Genomic DNA, 24104 nt, shown 5'->3' with positions numbered 1-24104 from the left:
GTTTAACAGGAACAGGGGGTGTGGGGAAACGAGCAGCGGTGCTGTTGTGGGCACGTGGGGGCTTGTCCTTGCCTGGACTCGGATGAGCTCAGCGGGGTGATGTGGGGTGTGCTACGAGCTCGAGCCCCCCCAGCCAGCCCCAGTGTCGCTCTACCTTACACTGGAGTTGTCCTGGGAGGTGGTGGAGGGAGATGCGTGAAGCTGGGAGCGATGCTGGGGCAGGCAGGAGGAGCCAAGGCAGGGATCAGGGCAGGATCCTCCCTGGCACAAGTGTGGGGACAAGGATTGGGGCTGTTGGTGAGCTGATGGCTGTGTCGGCCTGGAAAAAACGGCGTAGGTCAGACCAGCCAGCAGCACTGCTGGGGCCGAGCACTGGCGAGGCTCTGGATACCCAACTGTCAAATCTGCCTCAGAAAATGGTTGCTTTCTGGCCCTATTTTAGACCGAAATAGCCAAAATGAAATCAGGCCCTAGCTGGGGGAATCCCTCAACCTGTTTCAGCCGTTCTTTTGCCCGTAAGCTGCATGCCCGAGGGACAACAGTGACCTATAAATACGTCCTTGCGCTGTCCTCCGTCGGGTCTGTGCCAGCACCAGGTACTGCAGCTGTGTTTCGGTGAGCAGGGTGCCCCCGTGAGCACCCCTCTCCCTGGGGCCGTTTCCCCCTGCGTCGGGTTCCAGGTCCGGCCTCGGAGGGTGGGTACGTGCGCTTCCTCCACCGCTGCGGCTGCTGCTGCTTCTCCTTTTGGTGGGGGGATGTGGGGTGCAGCCGTGGGTGCGCACAGAGGTGGGAACCCGGGTGTCTGGCACCGCCTGGGGTGTGGATAAAAAGCGGGTGTTTGTGCTTATATTGAGCCTAAGTGGGGGACACTCAACACTCCTCCGTCACGGGAGGTGTTAGCGGCTTTGCCCAAGAACAGGGCCACGGCAAGTGGAAAGCCAAGGCTCCCCTGGTGCTGGGACGTGCAAGGGGTGTCAGGGCAACAAGACCAGCTCCTGCTTTTAGCGTAGTTGATGTCTTTACGAAGCTGCTGTACATCATCTTTGCAAGGTCATGGCGAGCAGGGGAGGTCCTCAGGGACTGGAGAAAGGCAAATGTCGCACCCATCTTCAGTAACAGCCAAAAGGACATCCTGGGGAGCAACAAGACAGTCACCCTCATGTTGGGAAAACTATGAACTATGCTTTGTTGGGGCACGTTTCTAGAAGAAAAGGGTGGCTGGGAGCAGTCAGTGTGGACTGACCGAGGGTAAGTCATGCCGAACCAAAGCGCTTGCCTCTCGTGATGAAATGGATGGATTCGTAGGCAGGAGGAGAAGCAGTGGGTACCATCTACCTCAACTTCAGCAAGACTTTCAATACCGTGTCCCACAACGTTCTTGCATCCAAGTGAGGATGTCGTGGTCTGGGTGGGTGGGCAACCAGGTGGGTGAAAATCTGTTGGATGATCCAGCAGAGAGGGCAGCAGGTAATAGGATGTGTGCTAACAGGAAGCTGGTGAGAAGGGCAGGGCTCTGCCCTGGGGTCTGTCCTGTCTGATGGCTGTCTGTGTTCTGGAGGAGGCCGTGGAGTGTCTTTGTGTTGGGTTCACAGATGAGCCCCAGTTGGGAGGACCTGTCAGGTAGGGCCACCGGGCTGGGCTGGAGGAATGGGGCAGCAGGAACCTCCCGATGCAGGGAGGTGATGACCCCCCCACCCCGGCTCTGAGCTCAGCACTCGTTAGACCTGGCGTAGGCCTCATGCGGTGAGGACGGCTGTGCCCGGGGAGGGGGGTGCTGAGTGTGGAGCAGAGGTCCCGTGGATCCTCTCCCACCCAAGTGGGGGAGCTCTATATGCTGTTATGTTGCAATTTTTAACTGGAAACAGAGCAAGGCCCGTGCCAGAGATCTACACACCCCTTCCGTTCCTGGGATTGCTGAGTCAGGCTTTATTTTTTAATTTTCAGCAAGTGAGTCACTGGCTTCCATTTCTCTTCTGAACTGAAGACTCCCCTGGACAAACGTAAGCTCGCTCATCTTCTCCAGTGATGACAAAGCACGGTGGTTTAATTGACACTTGTTTCAGGTTTTTGTCAGAACTGACTCCATCATTTCAGTGTGTGGGAGGAGAGCTCTTCCAAACCCCAGCTTCTGCGCTGTGATATGATGTTTCATTGACAAAAGTGACATGTTTTAATTCATTTGTGGTTGCAAGAAGGGAGACAGGAACTAAACTAGTCTTGGAAGCAATTTACAACTCCTTAATTACCTCAGGCATCGGTTGGTTTGAGGCCACTCAGCCCAGGATGAAGGCACTCACAACCCTCACAGCCACCAGGTTCAGAAAGCCAAAACCTGGGAAGCTTTTGGAGTTGCATAATTTTCTAAAGAATCCCAAACTTAGTCCTCCAGTTCTTACAAGAGAGCAGGATTTGGCTAGTACAAACCAGCCATGGTAGACAGCAGGATTAAACTTCAGTGAGATAAGTAAAATACTCGTTTGCAGTAACAAACTTCTCGGTGACCATCAAAACATTCCGTGCAGGGCCTTTTGCTGTAGCTTTACGTGTCACGTCGGGTTCTCCCCTAGCATGATTTTGAGTGAGCTGGGAACTGCAGTCTGATGAGGCAGCAGGGGTAAAGGTTTTGTTTTACTCTAAAACCAGCCCCAGGCTTTGTGACCTTCTACCACAATACTTTTTTTTTCAGATAGTTCAAGCACATTTTCCCAGAACTGAGCGCTTACTGAGAAGGCATCATCTAGTAGTATAAAGAAGCAAAACGCCTCACTTACTTTTGAAAAGACAGTGATTTCAAACTGATTTTCAAGACTAATTTATCTTCTAGATATTACATTTCTTAAAGATATGGATTTATATTTGTGTAAGCTGAAACTGGAGATTTAAGCGTCGCTCGGGAAACATGAGTAATATTCTCAATGCAGTGTTGATTTATCCAGAAAGAGTAATATATATTTAACATTCCAGCAAGTAATAATAAATACCATACTTATGCAATAAAGCTTTAACGTTGCTTTCAAGACATAAATATTTAAAACTTCTTTTTCAGACAAAGCTGAATAGAAATCACAGCAAGGCAAGCTGGTGAGGTTTTCAGCCAGAGCTGACTGAAATGTAAACAAACAAAAGATTAAATAATTTTAAATTATTTTAGGCACTCGTACATAGGAAAAAAAACTAAAAACACTCAATAAGTTCGGCTGCCCAATTTCCATTTCATCAAGTCTGGCTTCTTAAACAAAGTTCACTTAAATGTGGAACTGCCGTAGCACCTCAGGCCTTGGGTTCTCTGATGTAGCTGATGTAACGTGCATCAGTTGCATGAGCTGAAAAATGTGGTAGAATACGTACGCTGGCATCATTCCCTCTGTTAGAACGGTGAGATTTGTCTCTGAACTGCTCATCCAATACATCTTTGTCTGGAATCAGATTTCTTCTCCTGACTCCACGTCCCAGCCACAGGACTCCAGCTGCTCATCCTGTGGAAACTCAACCTCAATGTCATAGATGAAATCTGGGTCATCCCTCTTCTTCCTGTTCTTTTCGAAGAGCTCGTCCATGATGCTCTTCCTTTTGGCTAGTTCCTTGTCATCTAGTTTGTTCATATCCTCTTCTGGGTCAATGGTCTCTTCCTCCTGAAACTTTTCCAAGCTCTCGGCCAGGCTCTCTCCTCTCAAATGACCTTTCAGCAAACTGTACAGCTTCTGCAGCTGACGCAGTGAGACTCCTTCTAGGTAAGCCTTGTGCCGAGGGTTATTCTTCAGCTGCTCAGCGGCCATGCTGCAGTCTAAAGAGAGAGCCACCATGAAGACTTAGAGCTGCAAGCAAATCTCTTCTCATAAACAGACTCTCTTCTCCAAACCCTTACAAGTGAGACCTCCAGACTTAGCAGAGCCACTACTCAGGTTAAGATGTAGCCTCGGGCTCCTCAGGGGAGAAATGTTACCCTAAAACCACCCCTCCATGCACTCCAACCCCTCGGGCATGCTGGTAAGAAGCTACCCAGCAGTTACTAGAAGTGCTGCTACCAGCTAGCTGTTCCTCTCCCTGCATCCAAAGGGCACTTGGGGAATGCTACAAGTAAAGCCACCGCACCTGAGAACTTGGAGAAATTTCTGACAGGCATGATGCGCTGGCGAGTCTTATCCTCGCTGTCGTCTTTGTAGATGAGGATAATGGATGGAGGCTGGAAGCAGACGCCGCACTTCTTTGCAACATAAGTCATTACAGCTCTTGCTGCTGGCTGAAGCGTGGGCACCTTTATCAGAGATGTCCTCAGCAACAGCAAAGCTCACTGAAAAGCAGGAAAAGAAAAAAGAGAAAGAAGGTGTGTCTCTTGGCACTGTTCTTTTTATCAGGGTTAGAGTGACCCAAGTTCAGTAAAAACACGCAGCCAGGGTCTAAATCTCCCCAATTTCAGTGGAAGCTGAACGCGTCCTGACATGCTCTGCGAGCTGGGTGCCAGGGCCCACAGCAACTCCCAACTGCTGGTTTACATCTTTGTAAACACATTTTTGTTTATACCTTTCTTTACACTCGGCCAGGATTACATATCACACACAAGTTAATTTTTTGGTCTACCAGCTAAGTAAAGTACTACACAGTCAAATGATACCTAAAAGATGTGGGGTTTTTAATGTTTATTCCTTTTTTTAAGTGAAAAATGTCATAAAATAATAAATCAATGTATTACAGTTTCTTCACAAACAACATTTATGGCAATATTATACCCATTGCTCCCCATTCCAGCCAGGAATTGCTTACCTACCAAACCACCAGGCTTTTAACTTTGTATTGCCTGATAGTTCATATCTTCATGACGAATCCAATTTTTCAGTAAAGATGCAATTTTTGCTGTAAGGTTATCTGAGCATATTTGAAAAAAATGCAGACAAAATTAAAATTCGAAAAGTCTTGGAATGCCACTGAAAGAGTTTCCATAAAATTAAATCTGAACGTTGCAAGAGATGCAACAAAGACAGAATTCTATTATACATACTTGTCTGTTATACATATTTGCTTTGAAAAGACAAAATTTGATTGATACGGTTCAAATATCCTTTATTTGTCTCTGTCACAAAGCTGGAGATATCATACTCCTTATTTCATATGGTAAGGGAGAAGCTTGCATCCAACATGCTGACATATGTAACACTGGAATTCCCCTTTTTGTAAAAAAAGATTTTAAGAGGAAAGGTACCTAGTCAGTTTTTGTAAAGCTTTCTTACAGTTTCAGAGTGACCTGATCTAGCACCATATCTGTAACCGATGACAGATGGGACGAGGAGGGAGAAGTAAACTCCTTACTAGGTGATAGTGAAAATAGTAACTCTTTTTAAAGAGAGGAGATGGTGTTCAACTGTTTACTTCTCAAACTAAAATACACCATCAATGAAAATGAAAAGCTGAGAATTTACAAGTGACAAATGGAAATGCTTTTTACACAGCACACTACCACCAGTAGAGCTTAAGCTATAAAACGTTCATGAAGGGTGAAGAATGTCTTAAGACTTGAAAATGCCGAGCTGCTGCGTGTGTGCGTGGAGGAACCAGGAATTTTTGCCTTACTTAAAAGGTGGAGAAAGGGGGTGAGTGGGAACGAAGCACTGACTGACCCACTAAACATATGGCTGTATTTATATGGATAGCAGGAACATACTGTATGAACTAGAATCTCATTTTAAAGCAAGGACTACTAAACTCTTAAGTACCAGCGTGTCCGTCAGCTACTACATGAATTGAGGTTAGGAAGTTAATCTGTAACTGCCCTTTTTATTCTTCTCTAAAGCATTTTGTCTTGCAACAGGAGAGAGGGAACATCAGTCTGACTGGCAGCAAGAGCTTCTCTTTTTATGCCTTACCGCATTTGTCCGGACTCAAAATGCTCTTGAGAACTCCTCAGCATCAGCCCTGCCCTGGGCTCTGTCCCCTTTTCGAGTCAGATGAAATATTAGAGGAGACTTAAAGATCCAAATCTGCTGCAGATCCTCTTTTCCAGCTTAGTGTACAACACTGAACGCATGTGTTATTTTTTATTTTGGTTTTAAATAAGTGAAAATTTGCCAACGGGAAGGTTATCTCCTTCTCGAACTACCCTACAGACTGAGATAAGGCAAAGTAAGAAACGATACCCAAAAAATAACATATGTCTCCAAATCAAGAAAAATTGCATTAATCTTCAAAAGCTACTTCGAAGTTGAGTTAAAAAGCCTTCCTTTTTTGTTAAAAACTACATAGGAAAGAGTTCAAATTTGCAGTAATGTTCTCAATACTGAAAATTAACTACAGTTGCTCTACCTTTTGCTTTTAAATAGTTCTGAGTTGGGCAGAAAAGCGTAAGTCTCTCCACAGCAACTTTCACTATCTTAAACTGAGAAACGATGTTTCAAACTGAGCTGAAATGACTTTCTGAAGAGTCGTTGACAACCACAAGAGCCAGCCTCCGTCTCTGTAAGGGCAAATAAACCCTTAGGTGAGAAATACAGACAAGAGGAGTCATTCCGATCTGCGTGAAAGAGGGGAAAGAGGTTTCATATCATCAAGTAATGCAAGCAGAGGCCTTCACTACCAGGCATGAAAAGCTGGTTTCAGTAGCTCTGAAACACAAATAGGTGTGGGGGGGGGTTTGCCCTGCCAAGTTCTGTGCTACAGCAGAACTATTTTTGCCGTTAAAAAGCCGCTTTTCTCTCGGTTGTTTCCGCCCGGTCGTGCGGGGTCGAAGCCTAAACGCTGAGAGTGGAAGGAAGTGGGGTATGATCGGGTTCGTCCTTCCCGCCTCTCGCCCCTTCTCCTTACCTCTGGCGCCGGCGGGACCGAGCAGGAAAGCGCCTCAGCGGCGGCCCGGGCCCGGCCAGCTCCCTGCGCGGTTGCCATGGCTACGGCCGCGCCGCCGCGCCCTGGCGCCGAAGGCCCCCTCCGGGCTGCCCACGCTAACGCCTGTGGGCCGCGGCGGCGGCTGGCCGGCCCCTGTCTCTGCGGACCCGCGCACCGGTTGGGGACAGCGGCGACACTGAAGCGCCGAGGCAGCGTTTAGCGGCGGGTCCGGCGGCGGCGCGGAGCGAGGGGCGGATAGGCGCCGCGGGGTCAGGCGGGCCTCCTGGGCGCCCGGACCGGGGCCGTGCGGAGCGGGCCCGCCATGGCGGGCGGGCGGCGGCGGGCTGAGGCGCTGCTCCGCGCCGGGCTGGCCGCGCTCCTCTGCGTCCTCCGTAAGTGCCGGCCCGGCCTGGCGGAGGGGTCGGGGGAAAGCGGACCCGCGGGCGGCTCCCTGCGCTTCCCGCTGCTGCGGGACCGGGGCTGGGTGAAGGCGGCCAGGCGGCCCCGGGCCTGGGCGGAGGAGGTGAGGGCCTTCCCCCTCGCTTAGAGCTCGGCCGAGCCGAGGCTCCGGGCGGTGCCGCGTGATGACAAACGGCCGGGCTGTGTGTCAGGAAACATCGGGGCGGGGCAAACGGCCTCCGCGGGTGGCCGTACTGCGGCCACCGCGCCTCCGCGGCCGCTTAATCCAGCGCCGGGGCTCGCGTTGTACTGACACCAGCCGGTCCGAGCCGCGTCGTTCGGGCTTTTATCTTGTAAATATTTATTTACACGAGTGTGGAGCGGTGTGCGCCTGCTCGTTTGTAGGGCTGGGTTCTGGGTTTGGGAAGCAGGGCTCAGTCAGTGACCTAAGAAACCTCTTCTGCTGTTGATCTCAGTGCGATGCTGCTTCCCTTCTGCTGTGAGAGGTTTTGCAGATGATGTCTTCACAGGTTATACGACTCTGCTTGTTAAAGTTGTCTGCCCGTGTGTGGTAATTACGTGTGCTATTCTGTAAACACTGTTACTCGTTTGTTCTGTTATCTCAGATGTGCAGGCTGCTTGTCAGGATGCCACTGTCACGCAGGAGCTTCTGAAAGAGGGGTTTCACAGGTGAGCTGTCACCCTGGGGCCGCATCAGAATAATGCGCCGGGTAATTTTACGTGTGAAGAAGCTTCTCTTCTAATTCGTGCACAGTTGTATCAGCTCACTGAGCCGTGATCTGTAGGCATGGCTAGGCACTAGGAATGTATTAGCACGATCAAGTAATTAACAATTACAAGCTATAATGTAGGAGGAGCAAGAGGCCCCTTTCTAAGATCTAGGTGGAGGCCGTTGGTGTTCTGAGAAGTTAGCAAAGAAGTGAAACTTCATTTTGATCATGGATGTCGAGTTAGGATGAACTACATCATCTTAAGCAGAGAAGGACAGCATGGCTTGGCAGAGAACTGCTTTCTGAGTTTGTCACACAGAGCACACGAGAGCTGCGTCTCATCTCTGTGTGTTTGGGAGCATGTCTCTATCTTTTGAAGTGTGGGTAGAAAGATTTTGCTTCTGTTGCTTGTTTGAAGGGACCTGCTGGTGAAGGTAGAACTTGGTGTAGTGGGGGAGGATGCAGGAGGATGCGCAGTGGCAGCCAGAACTCGTCTTCCACCAGGAATCTACGTGGATCCCTACGAGCTGGCATCGCTGCAGCGACACAATTTAACCAAGGTAACAACCCCAAAGCTAAGACATCTGGCAGTTAGTCAGATAAGGACGAGTATGCTCAGGAAGTTGTAATCTCTGGTCGTTATCTGACTCGATAATCAAGTTGATTAATTCCTTTCCCTGGAAGGAGATGTTGCACAGTAGCATCTTCGAGACATCTCATTGCATCTCTCAGCTTGATCAGCGTTGCTGGGTGCAGGGCGTTTTGTGTCGTGTGCTGCTGATATTTCTACGCACAGACATGTGTTCCAGGGAGGCCCTGCTACTCTGCTCAGCCCCAGATGAGCAGCTATGGTAAAAGCTGTTTGCATTGAGAAGGTGGAAGGTTAACCCCCATAAAAGAGGTGGTGGTGAGCTCTAAGTAGCGTGCTGCACATTCGGACTGAGTTGTTTCAAGGGGTTGTTTTCATCACAGCTTTCTGTGTTGCTTTCCAGTCTTTGCTTCGCATTCTGGGTAGAGAGACGTGCTAAGGCTGTGGTTTTAAAGTAATCTCCTTAGGCAATTAATTGAGTTAAAACGTGGATGCAAAGACTCTGGGCAACTTCTGCTGTTGGGATGCTTGGGATGGCCGTGCTTATACATGTCATTAAGCTAATGCCTCTTAGGTTTGGCTGTAGGCATGGTTGCACTGTAAACTTTTCACACGTAAGAATCACTCACTGCAGAGGGACTTAAAAAGTTATTTTGGAACAGTTTAAGGACAGAATTTCCGACTTGATCTTCCTGACCACAAAATCAGGCGCAATGTTAGACAACAGAATGAGAAAAATAGTTTTTCCTTCTGATGCTGCAGTAGGTTACTGCAGCAGACAGTGGCCTCTTCAATCCCAGAATCATGCACAAAACGTTCATACATTACTTTTTTTTTTCCCCACATCCCTCCCTTGTGTTGATTCTGATCGCAACCACATCTGTATCTTTCTCCACTTGCAGGTGGTGTTAATTCCTGATGTCGTTGATGTGGAGGCTCCTGAGTACTTGGCCACAGATCATCTTGTTCTCCTGTACATGGAACCCGACCCTCAGTGCTCTCGCTGCTTTAGAGCTGCTTTGCCAGTGCACGGGCGGTACCACCGGCCAGCAGAAGAGAGTGAGGAAGCGTTGGTTGTTCTGAAGAGCCCGGAAGTACTGGTCTGCTGCTGTGACAGTGAGAGTCTCGTTACCTGCTCTTTTGGGGAGAGAGGAATAACTGTGGGCAATCCGGAGCTTGGAATCTGGTTCTGTGTTTCTCTTCCGGAGCTGGAGCTCTGAGCAGTCATGTGAACATGAGGGGAAGATAGTGGCCCTGATAAAGACCACATTGTCTTCCTCTTTGAATGCTGCTGCTGCCTGACCAAAGGCAGATTAATTGTCAACAGACTTCTTGGTGTTGCGCTGCTGCTGTTGTACCCTTGTGCTGTAGCGGGCTGTTTGGGCTCTTTTGCCTGAAAGCGTTGGCAGTTGGTCAGTTTGTCACAATCCCGGCAGGCCCTGGCTTGTTAAAGGTCAGCTGCTCAGACTGCTTTCCACAGCGTTTCTCTTGGCAGCTGAAGCCGTGCAGGGTGTATTTAATATTCACTATCACGTATTTAGAACTGTCTTTCTGCATTCCCTACATATAAGGGGGGACTGTAGAAAACTGTGTGCCTGAAGGTTAGAATGGTTGGAGTCTCAGACAACCATGAAACAAGAACCTGATATCCATTGTCAATGAATATTTCAAATTGCATGAACAATGAAATCCTACATTTTTGCTACAAATCGTAATTACTTTCACAAAATCATTCTTGCTAGCTGCCAAGTCAAATGTGCTAATGATTCTCAGCTCCTTTATCTTCACTTGTGCATTATTTGAGCAGTGATTTTCTGGGATAGACTTAGGGGCCGAGGAGACTGCCTGGTCAATTAAAAAAGGGGTGTGAATTCTTCCCATTTTTCTGCCATATTTACTACTTATGAGCAGGAAAACATTTATTATTTATATGCAAGCTTTTAAAGCATCAGAGGGGAGTTCTTGCATGTGCCAACAGGAGGCCAACATGAAGAAATGGAAGAATGACTTCTTTGTTTTGGGGGAAATTATAACTGTATGGCTAAAGTTGAGGCCCATGATGAATTCTTTGCCCTGTTAAGGACAGAAGGGCCAAGATACCACACAGGTGAGAGTCTTTCTTGGGTACCTACTGTATCAGGAAGGGAAGAGTTGCAAAGTTCATGGAAAGGACTGCCTGGCACCCCTGTGACTGTGCAGATTAGCCGGCACATTTCTATCACTGCTGTTTCACCTATTGGCTTTCAGGGAGTAGATCCTGTTAAGTTGCTGTGGAGGAAAGATACCTCATTTGAAAAATTCTTGCTGGCGATATTGTTTCACCCCGTGTGGATCTTGCTGATGCATTAATGTCTCCCATAGATCGCCTCTCAACAGAGTGTTGGAAGCCTGCTGAAGTGGAAGCTCCCTGTTCGGGCAAAACTGGCGGCACCTGTCAGTGGTACAGCGTAACACACAAACCTGTGAGTTCTCAGTGCTGGTGGGAATTCATGGTTCTCATTTAACAATTGCTGCCTTTTTTCTGTGATTAGCAGCTTCCATAGCACAGGAGTTAATCAGTAAAAGACTAGTTGTGTGATTCCTCTTTAGGGAGGCTCCCTTCTTCCTTTCTGAGCAGCTTTTAGTGGGTGTTATCCTGCCCTTCTGGTGTGCTTGTAGTCACTCTGTGCTCTTCTAGTCCTTTATGGCAGCTGCTCTCCTCCCCATTTTTAAATAGTTTTCTTGGAATTCTAGGATATAATTGGCAGTGGTCAAATTAAGAAAGGTCTTTGCAAAATAGGTGCTTCAGAGCAGTAACGAGGTGGAAAACTACTTTATGATCTATCTAAAGGAGGGGTAACACCCTGAAGATTGAAGAGATAGCATCTTAAAAAAAGGCCATTTCTGTTTGTTTGGTTGTTATCTGATTGGCTAAGTGTCTAGGAAAAGGTAAAGTTTCTTTATTCTGTGTTCAAAACCAAGGAAAGTTGGATCTTTAGTGTGGTCAACAGCTTGCCTTTGATACTTGAAAGGGTCGCAGTAGCGTAGAGATTCAGAAATAAGACCGGTTTGTTTCGTAACAAATCTGTTGTTTTTGTAACACATGTGCCTTCCTATATTTAAGATACCTGCAGACATCTGGGGTATCTGCAGCTCTTGTCCGGAAACATTTTGGAGCTTTCTGCATCACAGAGAAACCAAGTAGTTTTTTGGAGAAAGCTGGCTTCTCAGTGATCCCAGAAATGCTCGTTCTGAGAGCTTCTCTCTTCCATGCTGTGTTACATACATGTCCTCAATGGCAAGCCTGTTGTAAGAACAAAGATACGAAGGATAGAAATGGCTACCATTTAAAATGGTAGCAGTTACATTTACTGAGCTTTGTACTGTGGGAGCGGCTGGTGCTCCATTTGCTGTGATGTCCATCTTGGTTTCGATTTCGAATCCCAGAGGAAGCCTTAGCAAAGGGCTAATTAAACAGTGGTCTGGTTACTAACCCTTTAAGTTGCGGTCAAAAAGAAATAGCTTGTTAAATGCGTGTAATCCATTTATTTTTTCTTTGTAGGTGTATGAGGAATTGATTCTACAGGTTCCAGTGGGGCTCAGGCAACACAGTTTGTTAGTGTGTGTCGTGACTCTTCTTGCCACGGTGCTCTGTTCCAGTCTGATTCTTGCAGCTGTATGCAAATATGGACACTTCTCCCTGGTGACCTGCTCAGAACAAAGAAATACGGAATGACTGACCTTCATCCAGCAAAACCAACTGAATACTGCATCAGCTTCCTAAATGAATCCTATTCTGCTGTTATTTGTATCTTGTTAATGTGCGAGGGTCCCATAACGGGTAGTAGTTCCCTTGGCCTAATTCTTACAGACACCTTTCACACACCATAAGGCTGTTTTAGTGTGCTGTCAATAGACAAAGCAGGTGGAGGGGAGGAATAACGCTGCAAAAAACTGGCAGGACTGCCGCGGTCTCGGTGCTGATTCCCTCCCCCTGGCCCAGAGCCTGCTTCGGCTACAGTGTTGTGTCTTCCAGAAGTGTTTGTATTTCTTTAATTTAAACCAACGTGCTCAGGGATTGGTTATTAAGGGTATGAAAAACGTTATCCAGCCATTAAAATTTCTGAATTTTAAGCTTGTTGTCCAGGTGGGTTACATATGAATTTGTGAAGAGACATTCTGTGCTTACCTGGGACAGGACAAGGCTTATGTCTCCCATGTAATCTCTTCCATTCTAATCCCTCCCATTCTAATAACTGGGAGAGATTGGCTGTTCTTTCTCAAATTAGACCTGAAAGTGTTTAGAAAATTTGAAAGAAATTTCACCCTATTATTTCAGAAGTGGAAAGAATAACCCTTGGAAGGTGGAAGCTGGTGAAAAGATATTAACTAGAAGCAAATATTTAGGAGACTTGCATTCAGCCATCAAAACAGCTGATAAATACAAGGAAATGGAGAGGAAATTACTTCATGGAAAACCTGAATTGCTCTGGATTGACCAAAGTGCTCTGTTGCTGTTTCTAATTGTCAGTAGGTGGCATTGTGAGTTTACGGTAACTCCTGGGAACTGTTGGTGGAGAAAATAGATTTTATTCCCTATAAGCTGAGAGCTAGTGAAAGCAGGTGATTGGGGGAGTGCGTGTGCGAGGGGGATCAATGAAAACTCTGGTTTTCAAATTTTGTCCTCCTTCTGAGGGCTCTGTGTGCAGCTGAGACTTCTCATCAGCAGAATCGTCCTTTCATCACTGTCCAGCTGTAGCTTCAGGATCCGTTGGGCATCTTTCTGCTTCTGCTGGAATTCAATAGAGAGCTCGTCTTGTGACTTCGCCCACGACAGGTTGGTGAGTGCTCTGACACTGGGCTCTTGTTTTCCCTTCACTGCTGAATGATGACGGCTGCGCCAGTACTTCATCTGCTACCTCAGAGGAGTCATGCCCTGCATCTGCATCTGCTTGGGGGAAGGGAGAAATTAAAGAGAACAATTGCAGAGAGATTTGGCGGCCTGTTTAACCACAGCAGGGCTGTGGACCAGTATTGTAACGCTTGTCTCTGAGAGGGATTCTTAATTCCCAGAGTTGACTTTGCTCTTGTGCTTTCTCTCTTGCGCAGGTAAGTAATTATCTGTTGCAGTCTGACCCTTGGAATGTCAATGTCCCAGATTGCCACTCAGCTCTGGCAGGTCTTTATCACCTGAAAGCTCACAGGTTTTTTTAACATCGGAGAACACCAGTTGAAAATCACAGGTTGAATTCCTTAGCTAAAGCAAGCTGCCCGATATCATAGCCTAGTGAAGGGAAATGGTGGTGGTGTTTGGACAAACGAAAAATACGGCAAGTGGCAAAAATAGACAAGTGGATGATTTGGAAATCTGTACGAGTGAGGATGTGGGAATGGAAACCCACATTAGTGGTAAGATGCTGTAAGAGAAACTGAGGCAGGAAGGGCTTGAATTACAGGGGGCTTAGTGCTGTCAATAATGCAATAATTGACTTCGGGACAGTTTGAATGTGCACCTCTCACTTTGGTTGGCGTGTGGCTCACTAAGTGTATCTAAAATTCATCAAGATCACACTGATAAGCTTTTCAGCTGCACTTGAGTAATACTGATTCTGAGTAATGTAAAATATGAGAGAAATCGCAGAACTTCTCAATGGATGTTTTTCGTTATGGCAAATAGCAAACATTTGCTGCTTTTAAATCCATAGCATTTGTATTATAAATATGGTAGACAAGGGTTTTTTTTAAAAATTGTTAATACGTCTAATAACTATTAAGTACAAAGGAATTTGCCAGTTAAACTTTCTCACCCGTACCAGAAACTACTGTCATTAAGTAAGCCCTGCATTTAGCATGCCCTGATGGTGTGCCAGATGCAGGAGGGTGCAGGTGCCAGCCCTACAGGGATCACTGGCAGATATGGAGGATGAGCCATAAGGCAGCCATTTCCCTGGGGAAGAATTCTGGCAGCTTTGGAGACAGAAATGAGGTGGCTATGAGCTCTTAGCAAGAGAAGAAAACAAGGGATGGAGACAAACATATCCATCGTTAGTGTCTGTAAGGACTGAATTGGAGCAATAAAAGGGGGAGGAGCTAGGGTGTTAAAGGCCTCGTTAGGAGTTAAGACTTTCTGAATCATGAATGGGTATAACAAAACCAAACCAAATCAAAACCCTCCCAGATTGTTTAAAAAGGTGTGCCTGAGGAGGGAGACAGAAGACTGGGAGGGGGGTAAGGATTTTGAGAAAGTTTGGAGCAGGAGCCAAGGGGGTTAGGAGCTGGAGCACATGTCGTACGAGGAGCGGCTGAGGGAACTGGGGGGGTTTAGTCTGGAGAAGAGGAGGCTGAGGGGAGACCTCATGGCCCTCTACAACTCCCTGAAAGGAGGGTGCAGAGAGGGGGGATGAGTCTCTTTAACCAAGTAATAAGCGATAGGACAAGAGGTAATGGCCTCAAGTTGCGCCAGGGAAGGTTTAGACTAGATATTAGGAAGTATTTCTTTGCAGAAGGGGTTGTTGGGTGTTGGAATGGGCTGCCCAGGGCAGGGGGGGAGTCCCCATCCCTGGAGGGGTTTAAGAGTTGGGTTGACCCAGCACTGAGGGATCTGGTGGAGTTGGGAACGGTCAGGGTGAGGTTCATGGTTGGACTAGATGATCTTCAAGGTCCTTTCCAACCTAGGTGATTCTGTGATTCTGGGTTTAGGGGTACAAGGCTGAAGCATCAAGGAGAAGTAAGATTACCTTATAGGGAAGGAAAATAGAGCTGAGGGAGGTGTGAAATTCAGAAACCTGTGTGGTTTCTTGAGAGGTACATGCAGAGATGAATTAGCAAAAGCTTAATCCTGGGAGGATCGAGTGCGGAGTTGAGTCAGAATGGGAAAGTAACAAAGCAATGTGCAAAGAGAAGCGAAGCTGATGGCCTTGCCCGCAGAAGGAAGCAGATCAGAGCAGGCCACAGCAGGGTCACTGGAGTACTGTTCTGAAATAAGGCAGGTCTGTAGGGGCAAGTTTTCTGTGACCATTGGCTCTGCAGTGATTCTGCGAAGAGCAAGAGAGAAGAGAGCCGGCAAGTGTTGGCTGAAAACAATAGAAGCTGGAAAGTCTGATTTGCACTCTTTGCACCTGGACCCCTATGGAAGTTCGAGGCCTTAGTGGAAGCCTGCTACTTTCCCCCAAGACCTTTATGAAGAGGAGCTGCCTGATGCATGTTCTTCTCCTTCTGAAAGACAAATCGGATGCTGCTTCAAGCCTGGACTGACAGAGGAGGTAAGGCCCAGGCTGCAGGGCAGGTGGATACTTGGGGAACTCATCTGGAAGATTAAGTGTATCATCACAGGAGTTTTGGGGGAAGAAGTCTTGAGGGTACATACACTGCTTTCTTAGCTGTGTAACCGCTGCACTTCTTGGATCCTGGGCATCTGAGTGGTGGCTTTGGTCACTGATGGTAGGAAGTGGCAACATGGAAAGCTGCTGTGTCCTGCTGCTGCAGCTAACGCACGCTGCTGTCACCGGTAATGCTGAACCCTGAGCCGTGGGGACTTCGGGACCTGAGAAGTTGGTGGGAGAAGGGTTAATTTGTTGTCAGCTGTGTTGATACAAAAATGAGCCCCTTCCAGTACCTTCAGGGCAAGAGGAAGAGCGAGCATAGCACAGAGGAGGCACATCAAGGATGAGCACCGTGGTGCTCTCAGACACCCTTCCCAACCTCCTGGTCAGAGTGGGCTGGCTGCCACCAGCCCTGTCACCTCAGGGAGCCAGGGCAGGCCTCGAGGAGACACTGCAGCACGGCATGAAGCCACCGAGCTGTGTCCAACTGGTTTTCCTCTTGAAATGAAGCACTGAGGAAATAACCTCACATTTAAATGCCTGAAGATGGAAGCGAGGCGTGAAGAAAGAGCCAGTTTAGAAGTGGTCTGCATCTGGCTTTTATAAGAGTCGGGTTGACCCAGCGCTGAGGGATCTGGTGGAGTTGGGAACGGTCAGGGTGAGGTTCATGGCTGGACTGGAGGAGCTTCAAGGGCTTTTCCAACCGAGATGATTCTGGGATTGTGTTTTAATAGGGCGGTAAGCTTTTGCCCCTACAGCTGGCTATACCCCACCGCCCTAGAAAAAAAAACATGTTCCGTATATGAAGCTTCGATGACCTGAAAACAGCACCGCTGTGCCTTGGGCGTGAGGATGAGGGGGCTAAGGAGGCCCTGAGCCGCGGTGCCCCGTGCCTCTCCTCCTCCCGTCCCAGCCGGGGCCCTACCCGGCCCTCAGGGGTGGGGCTGGGACGGTGATTCCCCGGCGCGGGTACTGCCCCGAGGCCCCTCAGGCCCCGGCCCGGGCCCGCTGCGACGCACCGGCCCCGCGCTGCCCTCAGCGACGCGAGGGCCGGGCCGGGCCGCGCCTCCCATGAGCCCCCGCGCGCGGCCGCCATTTCCTGCGCGGGCGCGGTGCCCGCCGGGAGTTGGAGTCGCGTGGGCGGCGCCCCGCCCCCGCCCGCCCTCGCGGGCTGTGGCCACGCGCGGCGGTTCCGCTTCCCCCTCCGGCTCCTGCCGCCGCCGCCTCGGTGGGTCCCGCCGCCGCCATTGCCGAGGCGCCGTGTGGCGGCCGCGCCCCGCTCAGCCCGTCCGTCCCCCGAGGCGGCAGGCGCCGCCCCAGCCCGGTGAGTCCGCTCCCACCTGCCGGCCGCGCCTTCCGTCCTTTGTGGAGTCCGCCGGGCCGGGCCTGCGGCGGGCAGCGAGCTCGGGGCGGCGGCTCCCTCCACACCCCCCCCTCCCCTCCTTCCCCTCACGGCGCTTCCGGCAGCGCGGCCCCGCTGTCCCTGTGGCGTCAGGCACCGAGTGCTGCCGGCCCGGCCGGGCCGAGGGCGCCTCGCCTGGTCCGGCTTCGGGAGGGCGGTGGTGCGGGACCGGAGCTCGGCCCCGGCTTCCTGCGGGCCTCGGTGGGCCCCGCCTCGGCCCCCCCCCACCGCCCCCGGGAGTCCCCCCCACCGAGGGGACATCGCCGCCCTGGGGGGTCTCTTAAGCCTTGGGAAACTGGTTAAAACCTCATAAATCTCGGGGGGAAGACATCGCTGTGGATATTGCTGTTCTAAATCCTCACGGAAAAAAATCTGTTTAAATACCGAAGCGGAGCGCAGAGCCCTCCCGGTCCCACGCCGCGAGTGCAGGCGATGCAGGTATTGCGGCAGGTTGTTCAATGCATCCGTTGGCTTTGCAGCCGCTGTGATGCCTGGATTGCGTTCGCCCGCGTCTTTCCAGTGCCAGTTAAAAACTGTTGCTCTTTGTGAACCTCACCTGCTTGTTTTTTCTTCTCCCTGTGTTTTCCGCTTTATTTTTGTTACTGCTTTTTGTATTTATTCTGTAAAAGCCACGCAGGACAGTTTAGTTGTTTAATGGTAAGCTGTTCGGGGAGAATAAAGTTGGTTTTAGCCTGGTACATGTGAGCAACTGCCTAAAGGTTTGTTCATTGCTTTCAAGGAGCAGTGTGGCACTTCGCCTGCGCTGCCTCACGGTGAGCGAAGACAATCCAGATATTGCAGCATTTTAATAATCATTATTTTGGAGGTCTTGCAGTAATAGCAATGTTAGGTGCAATTCAAACACGGCGTATTGTGGGGGGTTTTATCTTCTTATTTCTGTCTTTCTCTTTTTTTTTTTTTTTTTTTTGGTGTCTTTTATACTTGAAAAAGTGGGCCTGCTCTTGTGAAAGTCTAGCATGTACTTTCCAGTATGGAGTGTCCTCACAAGGTGAGCCCTGGATTGGCACCTCCCTAAAAAGCTGGGGACTAGCTACTACGTGATTTAGTTTCTTCATTTAGGAGACAGAAGTAATTTAACTTACAGAGATATTGTGGAGGAAGGAAGGTTAAGAAATGTCCATGTGTAACCAAATGAGCTGTTCCAGTTTTATGTTACCAGAGAACTTGACAAATCAGTCACTTCATTATTACAGACTGAAATAGAAGCAACATAGAAATGTAAAAACACAAAAGCTCTGAGTTTTTGAGTAGTATCTTTAAGATAATAGGGGCACTTTAAAAAAAATTCACTGAGTAATGTTTTAGAGGAAGGAAAACCTTACTTTAAAGTTCACTGGTTGGATATTTTCAGTTCTTGAGGTCAGAACAAAAAGGCTTGAGAAAGACAACATGCAAGAAGACCTGAGTTACTTTAATTTGTATGTGGAATTTGACTCGGTGTCCTGCAGACACAGTTGTTAAAACAAAAATGTTGGTCTGTTAAATGGGGAATAATGCCTCTATCTATATATCTTGCACTTTTTAGCACAGTGCACTGTGTTTTGGTGCATGAGGCATGTACTCTCTGAGCTGCTGTACGGCAGCTTGTCAGAGGGTGATTTACTGGGATGAAATTTGTACCGAGTTACAATTTGGACGTTTGGCCAACTGGGGGAGTTTCTTTCCAGAGGCACCTGCTCCTGTTCCCGCTCTGGGATGGATGCTGGAGTGGATGGGTGAATGCTTTGACCATGTATGGCAGGTCTAATCTTGTGCTTATTTTAAAATGTATCCCTTTAAAAACTTATGCATGCTGGCGTTGTTTAAGTCAGCCTTTTGGTTAGGGTTAAAAGAGAAAATTATTCAAGCACCTTTGGTTTCTAAATAGCTTTAAGTGTTAAGGGTATTGATGCTGCAGATTCTGTTCTTGTGATGGTATGAAAAGCCCTAGGGATCCGAATCTAGGTCTGTGTATTTTATTAATAAGAGATGCTTCTGTTTCAGAGTTCTTGTATCAGTTTTGGGTTTGGTGGTTTGTTTTTTGTTGTGTGGGTTTTCTTGGTTTTTTGGGTTTTTTTACCTTTTCTCTGTTTTCTGCATTAGGAGGTTTCTGAGGCACTGAGAGCTTCCCTGCAAGTTTTGCGCCAGTATATTCTTGTTTCCTGCAACGTGCACATTTATTGACATGTCTGTGTGGCAACCACAACAAAGAAAAAGCTGTTTGTTCTGAAAACAACCCCTAGCTAAAGAGATGCTGTTCTAGACAGCTGGGCCGAGTGATAACACCAGGGAGAGATGCAAGTCCTGGGGTCAGAAACTGGGACACAGACAGAAAGCTTTGAGAGTGAGTTGATTCACCAAAGTGTCCAGGAGGAGAAGGTAGCAGAGGCAGGGTGATGGGGACAGCAACGGGAAGGAGAGGTCTTCAGCAACCACGGACCATGTATTAGCATGCATTGTATTTCTGCTGGCAGTTGGGAGAGGCAGCTGAGTTGCCAAAAGGCGGCAACTGTGGAGCTTTCCCTTCTTTTTCTAGAAATTTAGTTGCTATGATCACTTCTGCTCTGTTTTGTCAAAGCAGAGGTGCTCTCTCGGACTAGGAGAGAGATTCAGAAAGGCTGCAGCAAGCTCAATTTTTAGTTTTCCAAGGAGGTACCTCCTTCCTAAATTGAAATCAGACTGTCTGACCCAAAACTTTGAGGGAGCTTTGCAATTGTACAATGTCTTGGAGAGGTTTCTGTACCTGCTGTGGTAGTAACAGTAACTGAACGTGACTTTTCAGTTTAACATTGTAAATGCTGAGGTTACCATTTGCCCTCTGAAGTGCAGTGCTGCTGAAGATAACTAATCACTCCGAGCATGTGGGTGCCAGGCCGAGCTACCAGGTTGGCTCTCGGAAATGATAGAGCAGCGCTTGGCCAATGCTGGATTGATTCTGCACCTCAGCAAGGTCAGTTTGACCAGGGAAGCACAAGGGAGGAGACTGCACCTCCTGAGAGCTTTCAGTATTTGCAGCACTTTGTTAGACAAAAATCAGTGTTTTCTCCAGCCTTCTGGCATAGCGAGGCCATAGTGCAAGAGGGGACGCTCTGGACTCTCTGTGATGAAGTGAGGGCAGCCGTGCTTGTTCAGGGGAACGGTTTTGAAGGCAGGACCAGTTTTGAAGGCAGTTTCCTTTTAGCAAGGAAACGCTGCAGCATTCCCTGAAGGCCTTAAGGATGCTTATTGTGCTTTGCTGTTTGGAATTAGAGTGTCTTGAGGTTGCTATCTTGTAAGATTTTTAGAAAGCTCTTATTTGTATTTAAATGCATGTGGCAAGAGGTAGCAGACGTTTTCAGGTGAGAATAAGAGATCTCGTAGTGACCGACCTAACTGGGGCCCAGACTGCGAGGTGCAGATTGAGCTCACTGTTTGTATTCAAGCCTTACTTCACTGTTCAGGGTTTATGAGATCTCGGAGCGTGATTTCACATAAATTTCACTTTAACTGGAAAATACACACTTTAGTGCTTGTATTTTGACTGGTGTAGTGGACAGTGTCAGTCGAGAGCTGCAAATGCTGGTTTTGGTTCCAATTCTGTATCTGACTTGCCAGTTTTTTAAGTCAATCATTCTTTCTGTTTTCTCAGCTTCCTTCTGTTTTCTCAGTTGGGAAGGGGGATTAATCAGGCTTTGAAAATGTCTCACCTGGCAGGCAGGCAGAGATGTAAACATTAGGAACATGCCTTAAAATTGACAGGAGTTTAATTTTTGCTGTTTAGATAAATTTTGGGTGATTAGACACACTATCTGTGAATTCCTTATGCTTTCAAAAGGCTGAGGTTACAGTATATGGAAATGCTTCACAAATCAGTGAGGCTTCTTTTTTCTTTTTTCTTCAGGCGAAACAAGTGCATTTTGAAATTCTCAAACTGATGGTTTGAGAATTAAAAAGTGTTGATCTGCTTGAGGTAGAGAGGCTCTGCAGAGGGATCTGGACAGGCTGGAGCGATGGGCGAAGGCCAGCTGTAGGAGTTTCAATAAGGCCAAATGCCGGGTTCTGCACTTGGGCCACAACAACCCCCAGCAGCGCTACAGGCTTGGGGAGGAGTGGCTGGAGAGCTGCCAGTCAGAGAGGGACCTGGGGGGGGATTGATAATGAGCCAGCAGTGTGCCCAGGTGGCCAAGAAGGCCAATGGCATCCTGGCTTGTATCAGCACTAGCGTGGCCAGCAGGGACAGGGAAGGGATCTCACCCCTGTGCTCAGCACTGGTGAGGCCGCCCCCTAATGAGTGGGTTCAGTTTTGGGCCCCTCACTCCAAAAAGGCCATTGAATGACTCAAGCGTGTCCAGAGAAGGGCAACGGAGCTGGTGCAGGGTCTGGAGCACAGGTCTGATGGGGAGCGGCTGAGGGAACTGGGGGGGTTTAGTCTGGAGAAGAGGAGGCTGAGGGGAGACCTCATCGCCCTCTACAACTCCCTGAAAGGAGGGTGCAGAGAGGGGGGATGAGTCTCTTGAGCCAAGGAACCAGCGCCAGGCCAAGAGGGAATGGCCTCAAGCTGCACCAGGGCAGGGTCAGACTGGCTCTTAGGAAGGATTTCTTTGCAGAAGGGGTTGTTGGGCGTTGGAATGGGCTGCCCAGGGCAGGGGGGGAGTCCCCATCCCTGGAGGGGTTGAAGAGTCGGGTTGACCCAGCGCTGAGGGATCTGGTGGAGTTGGGAACGGTCAGGGTGAGGTTCATGGTTGGACTGGAGGAGCTTCAAGGGCTTTTCCAACCGAGATGGTTCTGTGATGTATCTAACTTCTGTTCATGAATTTCAAAATCCTTTTAAAAAGCTTCGCTTCAGCTGCTCGTGCTGTACTGGTGCTTAGAACTGCTTTAATGAACACACCTTACTAGGGAAATATAGTAGTTTTAAGACTTCTAGAAAGTATTGTGTGCTTTGTATAATAGATAGGTTGTTTTTTCCCAGAAAGAACTAAGCCCAGCATTGGTGTTGGTGTAGCTCTGGCAATGACAAGTTTTCCCAAAGTTGAATGCTTAAACAGCGTGAGTTTGCTAATGAAATACTGGATGTTGTCCTGGAAGATATGTGGTTACCTGTTGTCAACAACTGTATTATATTTGAATCTTTGGTCAGGGCTGTTCTCTCTGCCAATTAGCCAAAATTGTTTCCTATCTTTAAAGGAGTTATTTTGATAAGACAGGTTTAATTCTTTCTAATTCTGTAGTTTCATTTCAAAGAAAAGCACTGTAGGAAGGAACCAACATGTTAGGGCAATGGCAAGCGTGATTTAAAAGGGGTGTACCGTGTTAAGAAAGGGATTTAACATAATGTGAACCAGAATGAGGGCAGCTGGAAGGTGTATTAAGGAATGGAAATACACTAAAAAGTCTTTCCAATTCAAATTCTACTTTTTTTCCCTGAAGTTTTCTGCTTCCTGTTTAGGTGCTGGTGTTGGATGTTTGACTCAGTGTGTACCCACAGGAGTTTGTAACTGTCAGCATACACAGGCTTTACCATAGCTTCTTTAATGAGTGAAGTTAGAGTTTTATCCAATAACATGGGGTTTATTTTAGAAAGAAATGTAATACTTTCTACTCTTAATTTGTATTTGTTCTTCATTTATGATTATTCTAGAACTGTTTTAACTAATAGTGGTATCTCTTGGACAAGAGCGAGAAAAGGCTGTTTCTGGAAGATGATTTTTAAATTCACCTTTGAACGTTTAAGCCCTTTCCTCTTGAAAAGGCCTCTGATAAAGTGAGAACCTGAGGAATGAAACTGAAAATACCTTTTCCTTAAGCCTGTCTACTGCAGAAGGCCCTCTTTTAAAGGGGTCTTCTGGGGATTTGGGCTTCAGACAGAAGCTGGCTGGGCAGTTTCTTGTGGAAATAGTTCATTGGAAGGGGCTGAACTGAAAGTATGCTCCAGCTTGTGTATTATCTGCTTTAGGGTGTAAAAAAATAATAATTGTTTAATAAGTTACGTTAACGTTTTAAAGTGAGCAACTTTTAAAATTCTGAAACATTACTGAAAATGTAAAAGGAGAAGAAACGTAAGAGTCTTCCAGTTTTTTCTTCTCTTCTAAACTGTTTGACCAATCAGGAATTCATAAGACAAGGACTTGAACATCTTTTTGCCAGGATTCAGCATATCAGAATCAAGGAAAAACAATTTCTGGCCCAATTCCAGGTGCTGCTGAAAAGGGGCTCTTTGCAATTTAGGAGGTCATGGAAAGGATCTCCCTCTCTTGCTACAGGCAGGTCACATCAGTCCGACAGCCCGGCGGCTGCCTAAGAGGCCAGCAGCAAACACTTCCTGAAGGTGCTGGAGGAGAAAGGACCAAGGGGTGAGAACAGTCATCCACACAGAGTCCCAGCTACGTGTCCGTAAGCTCTTTTTGACCGATTCACATGGAAACGTTGCTCTAAATGCACAGTTTTCCCACTGCTGTGTTGGAGTGCTGCGAGCGTGCAGAGAGATGCTTCCTAGTTTAACAGCAGCTACTTGGTGGCATAAAAAGATGTGATTTTAGTTTTGCAGCTCATGTAGTTTGGGAATACAGAACATAGCAATGGGGTTAGTGGTCAGCTCAGGCAGCTCAAAACATTAGGATCTTAGCTGAGTCATCTTCGGAACCTGGCTGACTTCCTACATGATCTTGGATGGCTGGTACCGTGTTTGCTTGCTTTGGGCCAACACGTTGATTGCAGTTTATGAAATACCTGATGTTTTATACCAGTGTTAACTAAGCAGAGTGCTTGAGATTTTTTACCAGGACATTAAGTCCCCCTGCTGTGACCAATTTAGACCAGAAATACACCACTATAAGGGTGCTGCTTGATTTTACACCTCGGTAAATATGGGAACCAGCTGTTTGGGTTGGAGG

General features: G+C 47.8%; 3 protein-coding genes across 15 annotated transcripts in view; 2 read left to right on the top strand and 1 right to left on the bottom strand.

Moving 5' to 3' along the window:
• Positions 1–2796: 2796 nt before the first annotated feature.
• Positions 2797–6866, bottom strand: CEP19 (centrosomal protein 19). 10 transcript variants are annotated; one of them, XM_074878039.1, is made up of 4 exons: positions 6793–6866; positions 4762–4863; positions 4093–4291; positions 2797–3784 (listed from the first exon to the last, which is right to left on the bottom strand). In XM_074878039.1, exons 3-4 carry the CDS (start codon positions 4220–4222, stop codon positions 3423–3425), a joined length of 492 nt encoding a protein of 163 aa, XP_074734140.1. In that variant the 5' UTR covers positions 4223–4291; positions 4762–4863; positions 6793–6866; the 3' UTR covers positions 2797–3422. The 10 variants fall into 10 exon arrangements, with proteins under 10 accessions (XP_074734140.1, XP_074734136.1, XP_074734135.1 ...); XM_074878035.1 differs by having other exon boundaries at positions 4762–6099; positions 6793–6863; XM_074878034.1 differs by having other exon boundaries at positions 4762–6445; positions 6793–6830.
• A 132-nt stretch (positions 6867–6998) lies between these two features.
• Positions 6999–12642, top strand: PIGX (phosphatidylinositol glycan anchor biosynthesis class X). The gene is made up of 6 exons (XM_074878031.1): positions 6999–7202; positions 7836–7899; positions 8359–8500; positions 9432–9645; positions 10891–10991; positions 12071–12642. Exons 1-6 carry the CDS (start codon positions 7133–7135, stop codon positions 12242–12244), a joined length of 765 nt encoding a protein of 254 aa, XP_074734132.1. The 5' UTR covers positions 6999–7132; the 3' UTR covers positions 12245–12642.
• A 4347-nt stretch (positions 12643–16989) lies between these two features.
• The window catches only part of PAK2 (p21 (RAC1) activated kinase 2), a 47948-nt gene continuing 40833 nt past the window's right edge, over positions 16990–24104 (top strand). For 2 of the 4 annotated variants that reach the window (XM_074878025.1, XM_074878022.1), the window contains exon 1: positions 17560–17670. The gene's annotated coding sequence lies outside the window, so the exon portion shown is untranslated. Of the gene's footprint in view, positions 17155–17559; positions 17671–24104 lie in introns of those variants that run through there. The other 2 variants (XM_074878021.1, XM_074878023.1) reach the window with 2 other exon arrangements.

This window comes from Strix uralensis, chromosome 9 (genome assembly GCF_047716275.1).
Source record: "Strix uralensis isolate ZFMK-TIS-50842 chromosome 9, bStrUra1, whole genome shotgun sequence".
Lineage (NCBI taxonomy): Eukaryota > Metazoa > Chordata > Aves > Strigiformes > Strigidae > Strix > Strix uralensis.
Note: the sequence above shows the minus strand (reverse complement) of the source record. Positions and strands in the feature narration are given on the sequence as shown.

Excerpts from the sequence above, each read along its gene's own strand:
- CEP19 (XM_074878039.1), bottom strand. The coding sequence starts at position 4,222 with ATGACTTATGTTGCAAAGAAGTGCGGCGTCTGCTTCCAGCCTCCATCC. Across the intron at positions 3,785-4,092 it reads AAATTTCTCCAAGTTCTCAG|ACTGCAGCATGGCCGCTGAG; the intron begins GTGCGGTGGCTT and ends CTCTCTCTTTAG.
- PIGX (XM_074878031.1), top strand. The coding sequence starts at position 7,133 with ATGGCGGGCGGGCGGCGGCGGGCTGAGGCGCTGCTCCGCGCCGGGCTG. Across the intron at positions 7,203-7,835 it reads CGCGCTCCTCTGCGTCCTCC|ATGTGCAGGCTGCTTGTCAG; the intron begins GTAAGTGCCGGC and ends CTGTTATCTCAG. Across the intron at positions 9,646-10,890 it reads ACTGGTCTGCTGCTGTGACA|ATCGCCTCTCAACAGAGTGT; the intron begins GTGAGAGTCTCG and ends TGTCTCCCATAG.